Below are 16,520 nucleotides of genomic sequence, written 5' to 3'. Positions count from 1 at the left end.
ACGAAAAAATCTTATGATACTTGTATACATTTATTTGACTTTTATGAATATTGCTTCAAGTTTTTAAGATGGTGACAGCAGAAGACAATGTCAAAAGGAAATTGTGTTGATATGTTGTAGATACATGTTCATGCAAGTTTATGCGTATGTGTACATGTGCATCCACAAAAAATGTCTTTACTCATGTGTCCAGGTCACCTTCACCTTCACCTTCACCTCTCCCATAGTCTGGGTTCAGACCGTTGGGGCACTGCTGCTGACCTGGCCACCACCCCTCTCCACTCTTCACGGTTTTCTGATTTCCTCAGGGCGTCACCGAGCGTCAAGCCTGTCCACCCCCGGATGTTGTCTTCCCATCTCTTCTTCTGCTGTCCTCTCCTTCTGCCTCCTTGTACGGTGCCTTGCAGGAACGTTTTGGCAAGACCAGATGATCGGGAGATGTGTCCATACCACCTAAGTTTGCGTTTTTTCACTTTGGACAGAAGGTCTTCGTAGGGTCCAATACTTTGCTTGATTCTGTTCTTCACTTCCGTGTTAGTGATGTGGTCTCTGTAGGAGATGCCAAGTAGTCTACGAAAGCATCTCATCTCGACAGCTTGGATTCTTCTCTCGATGTCTGCAGTCAGGGTCCAAGTCTCGCAGGCGTAGAGCAATATTGATGAAACCAGGGAACGCATCAGTCTGATTTTTGAGCTGAGAGCGATGTTTTTGTTGTTCCAGATGGTGTTCAGCTTGTTGAGTGCCGTTGTTGTTTGGGCAATTCTCGAGAGTACTTCTGGTTTAGATCCTTCATCTGACACGATTGCTCCCAGATATTTGAAGCTGTGGACTGTTTTAAGGTGGACCACGGCATAGGTTTTTCACCAAAAATCATTAAAAAAAACGTGTTTTGGGATTATACTTGTATTTGGTCAAACAATGTCTCTTCTTTGCATTTCTGTCAACCATTTTGCTCAATTTGACCGATTTCATTGCAAATAAAATCATTTTCTGACCTGGGTGTGTGTGAAGTTTGAGCGAAAGTGACAAAAAACTCGAAGTTTGCATCGATTTGGACAGCCTGGTGCTCGCGATCTGGTTTGGAAACCCCATCTTGTTTGGTATCAGTGTGAAGGTCATTCACCGGTCTGTCTTCTCATTGCCATTTCCTGTGGAAAATTCCACTCACGGAAACACACGAAGAGCAAATCCGAAGGAACCCGAGAGGCATTTTTTAGGGGTTGTGGCTGAGTCGAGGTTTCTGATTGGCTTGTCGGAGTAAAAAAATAGGCCATTGGCCCAATCGGTCATGTGACTTTTTCCAAGATGGCGTCTGTTTTCATCACGGTTTCAATCGACACACCAGTTGCCTAAGATATTTATCGAAATTTTCTACTAAAAGTCACGGGCAATGCCAAGACACGCTGGAAAGAAGTTTAGGACTGTCTTTGCATTCGGCAAAAAGAAGAGAAAGCGAAAGATTACAACACAAGCTGAAAAAAAGTCTGCCGAAACAGCGACCGACTTAGCGGTGCCTTCGACATCGACCGGCGTCAGTGAAAGCACGCCGCTTCTCAGTTCGAAGAGAAAATTGGACGTTTTCACCAGAAAACATGTGTGTACGGGTGACAGTGACTCCAGTTCAGACGAAGAACCACCGTCAAAAAAAAGTGCATCAGTTCCCGAAGTACAACTTCGCTCGGGACAGCCACAGTCCTCACAGAACATCATCGTTGATGTGTCAACATTGGACTGCTTGGTGTCGTCAGTTCATTGTGGAAAATGCATATCAAAGGTTTGTGGAAAATAATATAATAGTCTACAGATATATAATATTTAATAAATATAATATAGTATTCTATTTTATTTCATGAGTTTTTGTTTTGTTTCATAGCAAAAAAAAAAAAAAAGAAAGAAAAAAAGCCATCTGAATACCTTTCTTCTTTTTTTTGTGAGCCCATTGATTTACTTTTTTTTTTTTTTTTTTTTTTTTTCAAGTTCTTTGATTTTTGTTTTCAGAGGCAGTTTTTATTTTTCTGAAGTATTGAAATACTTTTCCAAGTAATATTTCTGTGGATTTTTACTGAGTCTGACATACTGTCAGTGTGTGTGTATGTGTGTGTGTGTGTAAAAAAAACTGTCAGTCTGAGTCTCTTTATTCTCTCTCTTTCTCTCTCTCTCTCATTCTTTCTCTTGTACCTTCAATTCTCACACATTTGATTTTTTTTCAGGTCTCTGTATTTGAAGATGAGACAAAGAGGATGGGGTCAGCATGCAGTCTGGAGGTGAGGTGTGTTTCCTGTGGCGCTGTGATTCCAGGGACACAGACCATGACATCGCTGAAGACGGGGACTGTCTTCACAGGTTTTGACATCAATCTTGTTGCTGCTGCTTCTGCAACTGGGATTGGCTACACCCAGCTATGCCGTTTTTTTGGTATGGTGAATATGCCACGACCCATGCACCAAAAAACATGGCTTCACTACCAAAAAAAATATAGTGAGGGTGCAAGCAGAGCAGCCAGCACACACCTGCAGGATGCAGCTCACCATGTGCGGGAAGCCTATGCAGAGATGGGTCTAGGTCAGCCATCAGCCCTTCTGGATGTGCTTGCTGAACTGGATCTTGTGGCTGGGAGCAATGCACAGATGTTTGCAGAGAAATCAGATATGCTGAGGGTCAAAACAGCAACCAGAAAATCCTCTGACAGAGCAAAACAAAAGAGGAAAAAAATTGAAACTGTGAGACGTCAGGAACGTGAACATCGACGGGCAGATGAGGGAGAAGTATACACCCCAGGAGCATTTTGAACAATCAAGTAACTGAAAAAAACTCTCTCTCACCACTTAGTGATATTGGCCAAGTGCTATTTTCCTGTGTATTATTTTTTTAGTGTGTAACTATGGGTTGCAGTTTGTGAGTTCTCAACACAATCTTTGAAGGCGGTTTTCTCAAAAGTTGAATTTCTGCTGCAGGTGCGTCAGTGGCCCACGTGTAACAATTGATACAGTGAAAATATTATCATAAAATTAGGCACACTGATGTAAAAATGTGTGCTGAGTGCAATGAACATAGTTAGAACTTTCTACCTTTAGTAGTTTTTTTCATAGCAAGTGACTAAAGCATACAAACGTGAATGCATAATTTATGCGTTTTTGACAAGACAGAGAACAATGCTTGTGGACAATGGGCATCTGCTTTTGTGATCATTGCACTAAATGATGTCAAAACAAACTGTGGAAATGATGAGAATCATTATGTAATGCATGTGTTCAGTGCTGCAAATGGGCCATGCATTTCATGCAGATATCTTTAGTAGTTCCTGAGAAACAAAAATTAGCTAAAAATGACGCAGTGGTCCACCTTAAGCTTTTCGTCGTTGACTTTGATGTCAATGCTGATGCCGTTGGTGTTGTTTGTCATCAGTTTGGTTTTCTCCGCACTGATTTGCATTCCATACGATGTGGAGGCTTTGTCCAGATGTTTGACCAGGCTTGCCAGTTCTTCTTCTTTTCCAGCCAGTCCATCAATGTCGTCGGCAAAACGTAGGTTTCTGATTGTTCTGCCGCCTATGCTGACTGTTCCTACATGCTCTTCCAGTGCGTCAGTCATTATTCTTTCTAAGAAGATGTTGAAGAGTGTTGGGGAGAGTAGACAGCCTTGTCTCACTCCGACTGTGGTTCTGAACCAGTCCCCGATGCTATTGTTGAGGTAGACGGCGCTGTGGCTTTGTCATAGAGGTGCTGTATCAGTCTGATCAGGTTGGCGTTGATGTTGTACAGATTCATGGTAGCCCACAAAGCTGCATGCCAGACCCTGTCAAATGCCTTCTTAAAATCAATGAAGACGTGGTAGAGGTCTTGTTGGTGTTGATGGTACCTCTCACATAGCAACCTCAAGTTGAAGATTTGTTCAGTTGTGCTCCTTCCTGGTCTGAAACCTGCCTGTTCTTCAGCAATGATGTTTTCTGCTTGTGGTTTCAGTCTGTTAAGCAGGATCTTCAACATGACTTTGCTGGGATGACTAATCAGGCTGATGGTGCGGTAGTTTTGACACTGCTGGAGATTGCCCTTTTTGGGAAGGGTGATGATCAGTGATTGTGTCCACGGTGTGGGCCATTCCCCTGTTTGCCAGATCTTGTTGCAGATTTTCAGTAGCACATCTATCATAACTTCACCCCCTGCTTGGACCAGTTCTGATGGGATGTTGTCCACTCCTGCCGATTTCCCTTTTTTCAGCGATGCTATTGCTGCCTCTATTTCTTCACGGAGTATGGGGTGATTACTGTTATCAGTGGCTGGTGGAACATTCAGTATTGCTGGATCACCTGTGGTCTGTATGTTGTATAGCACTGAGCAGTATTCTGTCCATCGCTTTAGGATGTCTTGTTCTTCTGTTAGACATTTTCCATCCTTGGTCTGGATGTTGGACATAGTTCTACCTTGCCTTGTGTTGGTAAGTTCTTTCACAACTTGGTAGGCTTTCTCGCTGTTGTTTCTTGTCAGGTTTTCCTCTATGTCCTGGCATTTTCCTTCAATCCAATTCTCCCTTGCCTTCTTCATGCTTCTCTTGATTTCGGTGTTAACTGCTTTGTACTGTTTTGCCCCTTCTTCTTCATTCTTTTTCTTTTTCAGGTCTCTTCGTTTGTCACACAGCTGTAGGATGTCGTCCGTGACCCAGGGCTTCTTTTTGATGCGTTGTTTTCCAAGAGTTGTTTGGGCTGTTTCAGTTACAGCTGCGTTGAAGTCGCTTACGAGTGTATCCAGGTCGGCGTCATCTGCATCGAGAGTGATGAGTGGCGCGAATTTCCCACCAATCATGGCTTGGAATGCCTCTTGTACTTCAGGATCTTTCAATTTTTCCAGGTCGAACTTCAGTCTTGAGAAGCTTTGTTTCTTTGTTTTCTTCAGTTGGAGTTTGAAGGTCATCATTACCAAGTCGTGGTCACTTGCAATGTCAGCTCCTGGGAAACTTCTTGTCTTGGCAATGTTCACGCTAGACTGGAAACGCTTCTTTACCGTGATGTAGTCTATTTGGTTGTGGTGATCTCCTCCAGGGCTGTGCCATGTCCATCTTCTGGATGCTTTGTGTGGTCCAAATGTGTTTGTTATCTTCAGGTTGTTGAAGCAGGCAAATTCTAGGAGTCTCAAACCTCTTTCATTTGTAGCGTTGTTACCATATCGTCCACATGTGCCCTTCCAGGTGTTGTAGGAATCTTCTCCGTTCTTGGCGTTCCAGTCACCTTGTACTACTATGATGTCTTTCTTTGGTGTTTGATCAAGGGTTTCTTGTAGTTGTTCGTAGAACTCCTCAACTTCATCATCGCTGTGATCAGATGTTGGAGCATATGCTTGTATGATGGTGATGTTGAATGGGGATGCCCTCAGGCGGATGGTAGTGAGCCTGCTAGATATTGGTCGGCAGCCCATGACAGTGTTAACAATGTCTTTGTGGATCAGGAACCCTACTCCATGTTCGTGTTTGCCCTCTCTACCACTGTAAAATAGTCTGTGGCCTTCAAGTGTGGGTATTTCACCGATGTTTTTCCATCGTGTTTCACAGAGTCCTAGGATGTGCCAGCGATATTTGTTCATTGCATGTGTCAGTTCTTCCAATTTTCCTGGCGTCCTTAGTGTTCTGACATTCCATGTGCCAATAGAGATGTTGTTCCTGGCCCGGAGCTTGTTGTTGTGTGGTCTACCAGTAGCACATTTGTCACCTCCACCCTGGTTTGCAATGGAAGGCGCGGTCCTTGTTGACCCGGGCGACGACCGAGCCGGTATGGGTTGAGTAGTGGTCGTCATTCATGCGGTGAGTCTTGGGCAGAAAAGCATGGCGGAGCACATCCCTCTCCATGCTAGACTGGTCTAGCTGCGGCTTTCCTTGATTGGAGAGGCCGAGATCAAAGAATGTGTGTGTGTGTGCTGTGTGTGTGTGTGAATGTTTGTTTTCCAGTGTTTGGGCATGTGTGAGTATACATTGTGTGTGTGTATGCACATTTGACTGAGAGACAGAGACTACCACTTGCATATTTAATTGCGAATGATTAGTTTGGGTACATGTAGACAATTATAACAGAAGCAGGTCTTGAACTCATTAGATATAACATGTCATTGGAACATTGCATCGGTTGAAACAACCTGCACCGGTGTCCAGGTACAAATGTAAATTATCTGTCTTGCCTGTGGCATGTGTGAGTTAGAGTGAGTGAGTGTGAATGTGTGTGTGTGTGCTGTGTGTGTGTGTGAATGTTTGTTTTCCAGTGTTTGGGCATGTGTGAGTATACATTGTGTGTGTGTATGCACATTTGACTGAGAGACAGAGACTACCACTTGCATATTTAATCTTTTCTTGTCCTTTCACATCATACTTGGGTAGGTAGCTCTAATGTGAATGATCCAGGCAAAGCGACCAGCTCAACGTGTGTATTGTACAGATAGCAGGTCGTACAATCGTCAAATGTAGCTCTTCTGTTTTTGAAGGCTTTCTTTGATTGGTTGCACCAGGAAAAGTTCATCTGCGCCTTCTTTTCAACAGGTTTTTTTTTTTTTTTCAACAGTTGAAATAGCAGGCATACTTGAGGGTAAATGCAATTCGAATTGCGAATGATTAGTTTGGGTACATGTAGACAATTATAACAGAAGCAGGTCTTGAACTCATTAGATATAACATGTCATTGGAACATTGCATCAAACTGTTGTATTGATGGTTTTGCTCACACACACACACACACACACACACACACACGACACACAAACACACACTTTTGAGAGCACTCAATAACTGTGAAACATCATTCGCAAATAGACTCACGTCAAAATACCCTATTGTCAAATTGCAAATGACTATTTTGAAGATTACCATCAAAACTGACGTTCTGATCTGTCACCAACATGCTTTCTTGAATTTTCCTTGCATTGCCAATGCACAATTCATTCAGCATATAATCCAAAAATCCGCTATTTTAACTCACTCAGTACGGCCAGTCCTCTCTTCTCCTCTACACAGACCCCTCGGATGTCCAGTGGGTGTCTGAATGACCCAACCATTAGCTTCCATCGTCAGAATTGTGGTATTCTTTGTCAACATTCACGTCTTCAGTATAAGAGCCTGCCGTTTGCAGTATTTTGATGATGGTAATTGGGGTGAAACGCTGTTAACGTTGTCTCTTTCGCCGTTCGTATGGAGAGAGTTAAACCGCGTCAAAGTTCGAAGTCTTACTGCAGGCGAATGACGAGTCTTGCTTGCTTCCCTTTTTTGTGAGAGCATGCTGGTGAACTTCGTCAAAAGTGGTGCGCGAAGAGAAGAAAGAGCGCGGAAATAGCCTTGAATAGCTGATGTCTGACTTTTGCTTGGAAATGAATCTTCATTTAGGTATCCGAACGAGGTCGAAGCAAACGTTGAATTGTGAAATGTGTGTGGTGAGAACGCTTCCAAGTGGGGCGGTACACGAACCGTTCGTAATTAAAAGCTGTTCGCAATTAGGCAAACCAGCCCTAATAACACTTCTATGAACTATTAGACCAATCATATCTACGACACTCTACACACAAACCGTGAAGCAGAAGTACTCTCTGCAAATTTTGTCACGTTCCTGCTCCTTGACTTGACAGATAATAATAAGAAGAACTAAGGATACTGATGAAAACTTAGCAGCACTTTTTTTTTTCTAAAATCAACTCAAAGTGGTTTTTTGGTGTCATATACTGTACCATGTCAAACTGATGCAAACTAGGCCTATTGGTTTGCTCTGCTTGGCCAAATTTCGCGCGGCTAACAGTGAAAAGACGGGCCCACCGCTCTCAGCCAATCAAACGCCTCTAACAACTATAAGCGCTTAATCATTCCTTTGGCCAAGGCTCTCCACGCCATCTTGTCAGGTTTACGCTCTGTCTCGTCTTACGCTTTTTTCGGCTGTTCAGCGTATCCTTTTGGCCTTATTTTGTTGCATGCGGCTTGTGTTTATTGTATTCTTACATTCTGTGTACTCGATTCGACTCAGCACCCTCGATTCGTTCGATTTTTTCTGCCTCTAAGTCGATCCTGTCTTTCCTTTCTCTGTTGGGGGTCGGATTTTCGCTGGGTGCCTAAGCGCGGGTTCCATGCCTCGTGTGCCATACCACGAAGGCAGGGAATCATGATGCTGGGATTGAGACTCGGTAAGAGACTCTCCCAGGCCCGGAGCTCATGATTCCTCCCGATACGGACCGCGGCGATGCGTCGTTAGACGCTGATCGCGGAGGCGACGTTCGTACCAGTAAAACGGTCATGAAGGGGACCGGGGGGAAAGAGGTACGAGCGTCGCCTCCCGAGGTGTCCCAGCGCGAGGCAGGGAGAAGGGTGAATGGCAAGTCATCTCCGTGCTGTGGGGACTCGCAGCTAGGCGCGGACTCCCGAGGCGGTTCCGGGCAGTCAGCCCGCTCGTCTTCGGGCGGGACTGACACCCAAGTCGGACCTGACCTCCCTCCGACTTGGCCAGGTTGTTCCCTTCATGGAGGTCAATGCACCAGTGACCCTTGGGGTTTGGGTCACAGTATGGCTGGTGCCCACGGGTAGTTACCCCCATTCTACCCGTACTGGGGCGCATCTAGGGTGCACACTCGGTTGCCGGGAGCACCAAGGGCCAGCCCCTTGTCCGCTCCACACCGGACCCAACCCAGCACATCTCACAGGGTGACACACACAGCCCCGACAAGTGGGATCGACTTCTTGTCGGTCAGGTCGAGCTCCTCGACCAATATTGCCACTCTGTCCACAAATCGGGCCTCTGTCAACCCACAGGTGACCACCACGGTCACAACGGCCTCCTTGTCAGGACCTACGGCTGCTCAGGGGCCCTAATCGGCCCGGCGGAGCCGGCAGTCCCCACCTGCCCAGCCCTCGGTCCTACAGTGAGATGAGTGGGTGTTTGTCCCCACACAGCACTCGTGGGTCACTCTTGCATCCAGGGACGCCCTCTCTGAAAAGGTGTGGCACCCACCATCCCAAGCATGGTTGGACCTACGGTCCACACGCTCCCCACCCGCTTCAGGTGTCAAGGACATAACAGTGGCGGCCATGGTCCCGGCTCGGGATCGTCCCAGCTCATCCCGCTGGGCTGACCACAGCTCACAGGACGCCCCAGTGGGTACATCCACTTGGGATGGCACCCAGCAGGGGATGGACTGCGAACAAGAGTGGGAGCCCCTGTCTTCGGATGAGGACGAACAAGCAGATGAGCACTCTTCGCCCACATCCCAGGGGGGACAGATTGAGCCCGTGCCTCCCTAGGGACCAGCCTGAACCAATCTCGGACTTTGCCGAGCTCGAACTGACCCTCCCCAATAGGGCCACGTATGCCGAATCAGTCCCTCAGGCTACTATATTACCCTTGACCCTCCTTACGCCATGTGACTCTAACTCCAGAACCACAAGGCAACTCAGAGTGCCAGAAATGGTGCAGGTATGGCTTATTAAGTCAGCCCGCACTGTCAGGGGTGCTGCTTCCATCCCTCCTCCAGGCAGGGAGTCCCTCTCTGCCCCGGGCGCCTTTTCCCCGGGAAAGTTTCTTAAAGATTCCTCCAAGGGAGGGTTGTGGTCCTGGTACACACAGGACCACCCTGCCTACAGCGGAGCAGAGCCCTCCGCACAGTACAGGATGTTGGTCTCACAGCGCACCACCTTCCCCACTTCAGCTAACCTATCCTTTAAAACGTTAGCAGAGTGGGACAAATTGGCCCGCCGCTGCCCCCTCGAGGTTTCCACGGCGTACACCTTCGACACGTTCCTTCACAGGGCCAATGAGCTGTGGGAACAGTGTCCAGTTAATCAGGACAAGGGGTCTCCTTCCTCTGTCCCGCCGGGCCTCTTCACCGACCAGAGGTTACACGCTTTTGGCAATAGGGTAGCATCTGGTCTCACGGCAGCTGCAGACACAGCTACCAGCCTTCACTTCAATACTGTGCTAGCGCGGCGTGATGCCATTTTCAGCCTCTCTAACATTCCTGTGGAGGAGAGGGCTGCCCTGCGGTCCATCCCAGCACAGCAGCACTCCCTCTTCGGCCAGTTCCCGCCCCATTTTGTCAGCCACAGGGCAGAGACAAACAGGGAGGTGGCCTCATATTTGGCCCACACCTCTCATGGGCTCCAGGGTTCTATGCCATTGAAGAGACTGGCCACCAGGGCCCCTCCATATACCACGCCGCCTGTCAAGGCAGCGTGTGCCGAATCAGTGGCAGAGGAATAAACCACCTTATGTCTGTCCAAGCCGACCGGCCATGCCCAAGGCCAGAAGGCAGCACCCCCAATGACTGGGCCCCGATTCAGCACCGCCAGTCGTTCAGCCCCTCCAAGTAGGAAACTTGTCCCGGCATGCACATCAGTGGTGTGCTCTGGGACTCAACGACGGGATTATGTCGGTGCTAGAGTTGGGGTACATGCTGTCTTGGGTGGAGGATCTCCCCCCTCTAAAGATCCACTCCTCCTCCTTAGGTGCCCAGCTCGACGGAGCAGGAGAACGTCCTAGAAAAAGAGACATAGCACCCACTCCTCATGGGGCTATATCTCAACTCTCGGACCCGGGTCCCGGTTTTTACGGCTGGTTGTTGGTGATTCCAAAGGTCTCGGGAGGGTGGAGACCAGTTTTGGACTTGTCCCCCCTCAACAAATTCCTCCCCAAAATCAAATTCAAGATGGACACACAGGCACAGATTCAGGAGACCATCCAACAAGGTGATTGGCCTACCTCTATCGATCTGGAAGATGCTTATTTTCATATACTCATCCATTCGGCATCCCGTCGGTACCTGAGGTTCGTGTGGAGGGACAAGGGGTTCCAGTTCCCGGCCCTCCCATTTGGTCTGTCCCTTGCCCCTTTCCTGTCTACCAAGGTGGTGCGGGAATTGGTGTCCATCGTCCGCTCGGAATCCATTTGTCTCTGTGTGTACCTGGACGACTGGCTTATCCTGGCCCAGTCGCAGGCCCTGTGCCTGAGTCATACGGCCAGACTTCTAGACCTTTGCTCCCAACTGGGCTTCCTCATGGACCAGCAGATATGCGATCTGTCCCCATGTCAGTCCTTCGACTTCTTAGGGATGAGATTCGACATGCGGTCTATGATAGTCTCTCTGGCGCCAGATCACTGGGACCGTCTGGCAGGCCTCCTCAGCCACTGGCGCCACTCCTCCCAAGATACAGCGCAGACACTTTCTTCCCTCTTGGGCATGATGGAGCCCACGGCACCTCTCATTCCCCTGGACAGGGTTCTCAAGCGCCCTCTTCAGAGGGCACTGAGGTTACGCCGGTCCCAGAGCACTCAGCCATGGGATACCCAGATATGTCTGGGCGAGTGGTTCCTCGAGGTGACATCAGAGTGGTTAATCACTCCCTTTGGACACAGGGGGTGCCCTTAGCCCCACCTACTCTTCAGGTGGCACTCTTCACAGACGCCTCCTCCCTGGGCTGGGGAGCCCACATGGACTCACTCTATGCAGCAGGGACTTGGTCCCCGGAGGAGCGCCTATGCCACATCAATGTTCTGGAACTGGAGGCAGTTCGCAGGACTCTCCTGCACTTCATGGGGGAGGCCACTGGCAAGACCATCCGCTTGTTCACGGACAAGACGACGGTCGCATGTTATGTGAACAAATGGGGGGAGCGCACTCGGCAGACCTCTCAATGCGGACTGAGGCTCTCCTCTGTTTTGGTGCCACAGCAAGGGCATTGCACTTTCAGCGAGACACTGAGCAGGAAAAACCAACTTCTTGGCAGATGCTCTTAGCAGGTCCAAGAGTGTCATGCGCACAGAGTGCACCCTGGACAAGGACAGCCTTCAGGGGGTGTGGGAACAGTGGTTTCGGCCGATGGTGGACCTTGTTCAACAAGAGACTTCCCACTTCGGTGTCTTCGGTTGCCGACCCAAAAGCGTGGGCAGTGGATGCTCTCTCTCTAGATTGGAGCAGTCTGATTGCCTCCGCGTTTCCTCCCTTTCCAATTCTGTCCAAGGTGATACGGAAAGACAGATTGGAACACCCGCAGCCGATCCTCATTGCGCCGAAATGGCCAGCCCAGACCTGGTTTCCGGACCTTCAGTCCCTGACACATGTTCCCACCCCTGGAACTTGAAACCCAATCTCATCTGCTGAGGCAGCCTCGCTCGGGCACTCCGCATTCCAATCCTCAACTGCTCCACCAGCACGCATGGCTGCTGTGCGGTCGGAACTGTCAGCATCACCATTCACCACTCAGTCCTCGACCCCTCGGTCGGCCTCTGTGTCGGCTGTGCTGACCCAGGGGTGTGCCTCCTCTGACCTCCTCTCCATAGTCACCAGAGCAAGGAGGCAGGGAACGGAGACTTTGTATGACTTTCGCTGGAAGATATGGTTGCGGTGGTGTACAGCTCAGGGCATTACCCCTTCGAACCTTACGAGCATGCAGCTGGCCAACTTTCTGGCTCTCTGCTCCTCGGTTCATCCTGTCTGCTAGTTCTGTGCGAGGGTACAGGTCTGCCTTCTGTACCACAATGCAAACAGCTAGGTGGTTCCGCCTTTGAAGTGGATTGCCTGCTCAGAGAGGTGGCTAGGGGTGCCCCTCTGAAGGAAGCTAGAGACCCCAGAAGAGTGCCCCTCTGGGACTTGTCCCTGGTGCTGGATTTCATTCGAAAACAGCCCTTCCTACCATTGGGGACTATTCCTTTTGACATCCTCACCCTCAAGACCACTTTCCTTCTGTGGCTGGCCACAGGCAGTCGTAGAAGTGAGCTGCATGGGCTTAGTGGAATGCCACAAGATCTGGCCTTCCACAGAGATGGTTCCATCATTATTCGTTTCCTTCCAGAGTTTCTGGCTAAGAACCAAGACCCTGAGGTTCCTTCCCCCTCTCCGAGGGTCAGACCTTTGTCTGATATACTTGCCCAAGATGATGAGGATAGGCACCTGTCCTGTTCGGTGTCTCAAATATTATTGGGATAGGTCCCGCCATAGGCGTTCTTCTCAGAGGTGTCTGCTCATCTCCCTCAATGAGAATTACAAGAAAGACATCGCTGCAGGCACCATTTCCCGCCAGGTTTCCCAAGTCATTCGTAGAGCCTACTCTCATGCACACAGGGATATCAGCTGTCTTCATCCCAGGGCACACGAAGTGCGGGCCATAGCTACTTCGGCTGCTTTCCAGCACTCAGTGCCAACGCAGCATGTCTTGGAGGCAGCCTTCTGGCGGTCTGAGAATCCCTTCATCAACTTCTACCTCAGGAATTTCCGTATGACCAGGGCTGACGGTTCCAAGGGGATTTCCTTTGTCGCGGCTAACACTGCCGTCTCAGTGACAAGGGCTCCCCATATGAACCAGTAGGCGTTGCCCTCCTCCATTTGCTTTAAATTCTGCATCAGTTTGACATGGTACAGTATATGACACCAAAAGGAGGAGTTTGTATTATACTCCATGTTTGGTGTTAAATATACTTACCATGTCAAACTCGAATGCCCGCCCGTCCGTCCCCGCGTCTCCGCCGTGGTTCTCATGGGGCATTTTTGTTCATGGCCACGGAATGATTAAGCGCTTATAGTTTTTAGAGGCGTTTGATTGGCTGAGAGCGGTGGGCCCGTCTTTTCACTGTTAGCCGCACGAAATTTGGCCAAGCAGAACAAACCAATAGGCCTAGTTTGCATCAGTTTGACATGGTAAGTATATTTAACACCAAACATGGAGTATAATACAAACTCCTCCTATTTGTACTAAAAAAAAACCCAACCATATAACCCCCCCCACCCCCCGCCACCCCAACAAAAAAAAACAAAACAAAACAAAAAAAACCACCTGTAAATGATTAATGATAAATAGATCGGCTGACATAAATTTCAAACAGACGTCCTGACACGTCTCATCCAACTTGCTCATACATGCATGCGTACACACAACACACACCCGTACGCACGCGCGCTCACACACACACACACACACAGAGCATGGATAGGACGCAGTTTCGAACAGTGGTGGACAAAGGTATCAGAACTGAACAGAAGATTTGGTGTCATATACTGTACCATGTCAAACTGATGCAAACTAGGCCTATGGTTTGCTCTGTTTGGCCAATATTCGCACGGCTAACAGTGAAAAGACACCCCTCTTAGTCTGGCCCGCTCTTAGCCAATCAAACGCCTCTAACAGCTATAAGCGCTGAATCATTCCTTTGGCCAAGGCTCTCCACGCCATCTTGTCAGGTTTTCGCTCTGTCTCGTCTAACGCTTTTTTTGGCTATTAAGCGTTGTCATTTGGCCTTATTTTGTTGTATGCGGCTTGCATGTATATTGTGCTTACATTCTGTGTACTCGTTTCGACTCGGCCCCCTCGATTTCTTCGTATTTTTCTACCTCTGAGTCGATCCTGTCTTTCCTTTCTCTGTTGGGGATCGAATTGTGCGCTGGGTGCTTACGCGCGGTACCATGCCTCGTTTACCATCCTACGAAGGCAGGGATCATGATGCTGGCAGAGATACTCGCCAAGAGACTCTCCCAGGCCCGGAGCTCATGATCTCTCCCGATAGGGACCGCGGCGATGCGTCTGCAGACGCTGATCGCGGAGGGGACGCTCGTCCCGATAAAACGGTCATGAAGGGGACCGGGGGGAAAGGGATACGAGCGTCACCTCCCGAAGTGTCCCAGCGCGAGGCGGGTGGATGGGGGAGTAGCACGTCCTCTCTCGGTGGTGGGAACTCGCGGCTGGGTGCGGCCTCCCAAGGGGAGGCCGCCCCCCGCCGTTACCCGGGTCCCCACACGGAGACGGCCCTCAGGGGCCCCAGTGCTGTTTCCCCTCCTCCCTTCTCGGTCGACCCCCCTCCCCCACCTCCTCCTGGGGGAGAAAAACATTTGGTTCCGGGGGGGGACCTCCACTTAGCCCACCCCGGGCCAAGCCACCCCAGTCTCCCCACGGGAGGGGATTCAGGGCGCGTGGCAACCTGCTCTGCAGGTCTCCCCGCTATCCGGCCGGTCTCCCCTGCTGGGGGAGTCCCGCGCGTGTCAGGCAGTTCCGGGCAGTCAGACCGCCGGCCTTTCGGCCTGTCTGACACCCAAGTCGGACCTGACCTCCCTCCGACTTGGCCAGGTTTTTCCCTTCAGAGAGGTCAAGGCACCAGTGACCCTTGGGGATGGGGTCACGGGATGGCTGGTGCCCACGGGTGGTATCCCCCATTCTACCCGTACTGGGGTGCACCTATGGTGCACGCTGGGTTCCCAGGAGGACCAGGGACTAACCCCTGGTCCGCTCCCCACCGGACCCAACCCAGCACAGACCACAGAGTGACACACACAGCCCCGACAAGAGGGATTGACTCCTCGTTGGGCAGGTCGAGCTCCTCGACCAGTAGTAACACTACAGCCTCGAATCGGTCCTCTGTCAGCACGCAGGTGACCGCCACGGTCACTACGGCTTCCTTTTCAGGACCGACGGCAGCTGAGGGACCCCGCTCAGCCCGTGGGAGCCTGCTGTTCCCACCTACCCAGCCCTCGGTCCTAAAAGGAGATGAGTGGGTGTTCGTCCCCTCACAGCACTCGTGGGTCCCTCTGGCGTCCAGGGACGCTCTCTCTGAGAAGGTGTGGCACCCACCATCCCAAGCATGGTTGGACCTACGGTCCACACACTCCCCACCCTTTTCAGGTGTCAAGGACATAACAGAGGAGACCAGGGTCCCTGCTCGGGATCGCCCCAGCTCATCCCGCTGGGCTGACCACAGCCCACAGGACGCCCCCGTGGGTACATCCACTTGGGATGGCACCCAGCAGGGGATGGACTGTGAACAAGAAGGACAGCCCCTGTCTTCGGATGAGGACGAACAAGCGGATGAGCACTCTTCGCCCCCATCCCAGTGCGACAGATGGAGCCCACGCCTCCCTAGGGACCAGCCTGAACCAAACTCGGACTTTGCCGAGCTCGAGCTGACCCTCCCCAATAGGGTCACACATGCTGAATCAGTCCCTCAGGCAACTTTGTCACCCTTAACCCTCCTACGGTCAGGTGACTCTAACTCCAGAACCACAAGGTGACTCAGAGTGCCAGAAATGGCTCAGGAGTGGCTTAATAAGCCAGCCCGCACTGTCAGGGGTGCTGCTTCCATCCCTCCTCCAGGCAGGGAGTCCCTCTCTGCCCCGGGCGCTTTTGCCCCAGGCAAGTTCCTTAAAGATCCCTCCAAGGGAGGAGTGTGGTCCTGGTACACACAGGACCACCCTGCCTACAGGGAAGCAGAGCCCTCCGCGCAGGACAGGATGTTGGTCTCACAGCGCACCACCTTCCCCACCACAGCTACTCTTCCCTTTAAGACATTTGCAGAGTGGGACAAACTGGCCCGCCGCTGCCTCCTCGAGGTTTCCACGGCTTATACCTTCTTTGACGCGTTCCTCCACAGAGCCAATGAGCTGTGGGAACGACGTCCAGTTCAGCAGGACACGGACACGGGTGTTCAGTGCTGGCACTTTAGTTGGCCCTGCGAAAGTTCGTGAACCCAGGAAGTAGGGCATGGATATAAATAAACGCGGCTGACAAACAGGCCGCGCCAGCGGTACTCGCTGTACGCT

At 50.3% G+C, this 16,520-nt stretch overlaps 1 protein-coding gene across 1 annotated transcript; it reads left to right on the top strand.

Moving 5' to 3' along the window:
- Nucleotides 1–847: 847 nt before the first annotated feature.
- On the top strand, nt 848–3,123 carry LOC143287445 (uncharacterized). The gene is made up of 2 exons (XM_076595435.1): nt 848–1,774; nt 2,211–3,123. The coding sequence occupies exons 1-2, from the start codon at nt 1,391–1,393 to the stop codon at nt 2,787–2,789; spliced, it is 963 nt and encodes a 320-aa protein (XP_076451550.1). The 5' UTR covers nt 848–1,390; the 3' UTR covers nt 2,790–3,123.
- Nucleotides 3,124–16,520: the final 13,397 nt, after the last annotated feature.

Source organism: Babylonia areolata, chromosome 11, assembly GCF_041734735.1.
Source record: "Babylonia areolata isolate BAREFJ2019XMU chromosome 11, ASM4173473v1, whole genome shotgun sequence".
NCBI classification, from domain to species: Eukaryota; Metazoa; Mollusca; class Gastropoda; order Neogastropoda; family Buccinidae; genus Babylonia; species Babylonia areolata.
Note: the sequence above shows the minus strand (reverse complement) of the source record. Positions and strands in the feature narration are given on the sequence as shown.

Coding starts and splice junctions, on each gene's coding strand:
- LOC143287445 (XM_076595435.1), top strand. CDS start 1,391: ATGCCAAGACACGCTGGAAAGAAGTTTAGGACTGTCTTTGCATTCGGC. Junction 1,775..2,210: donor GTGGAAAATGCATATCAAAG/GTTTGTGGAAAA, acceptor ATTTTTTTTCAG/GTCTCTGTATTTGAAGATGA.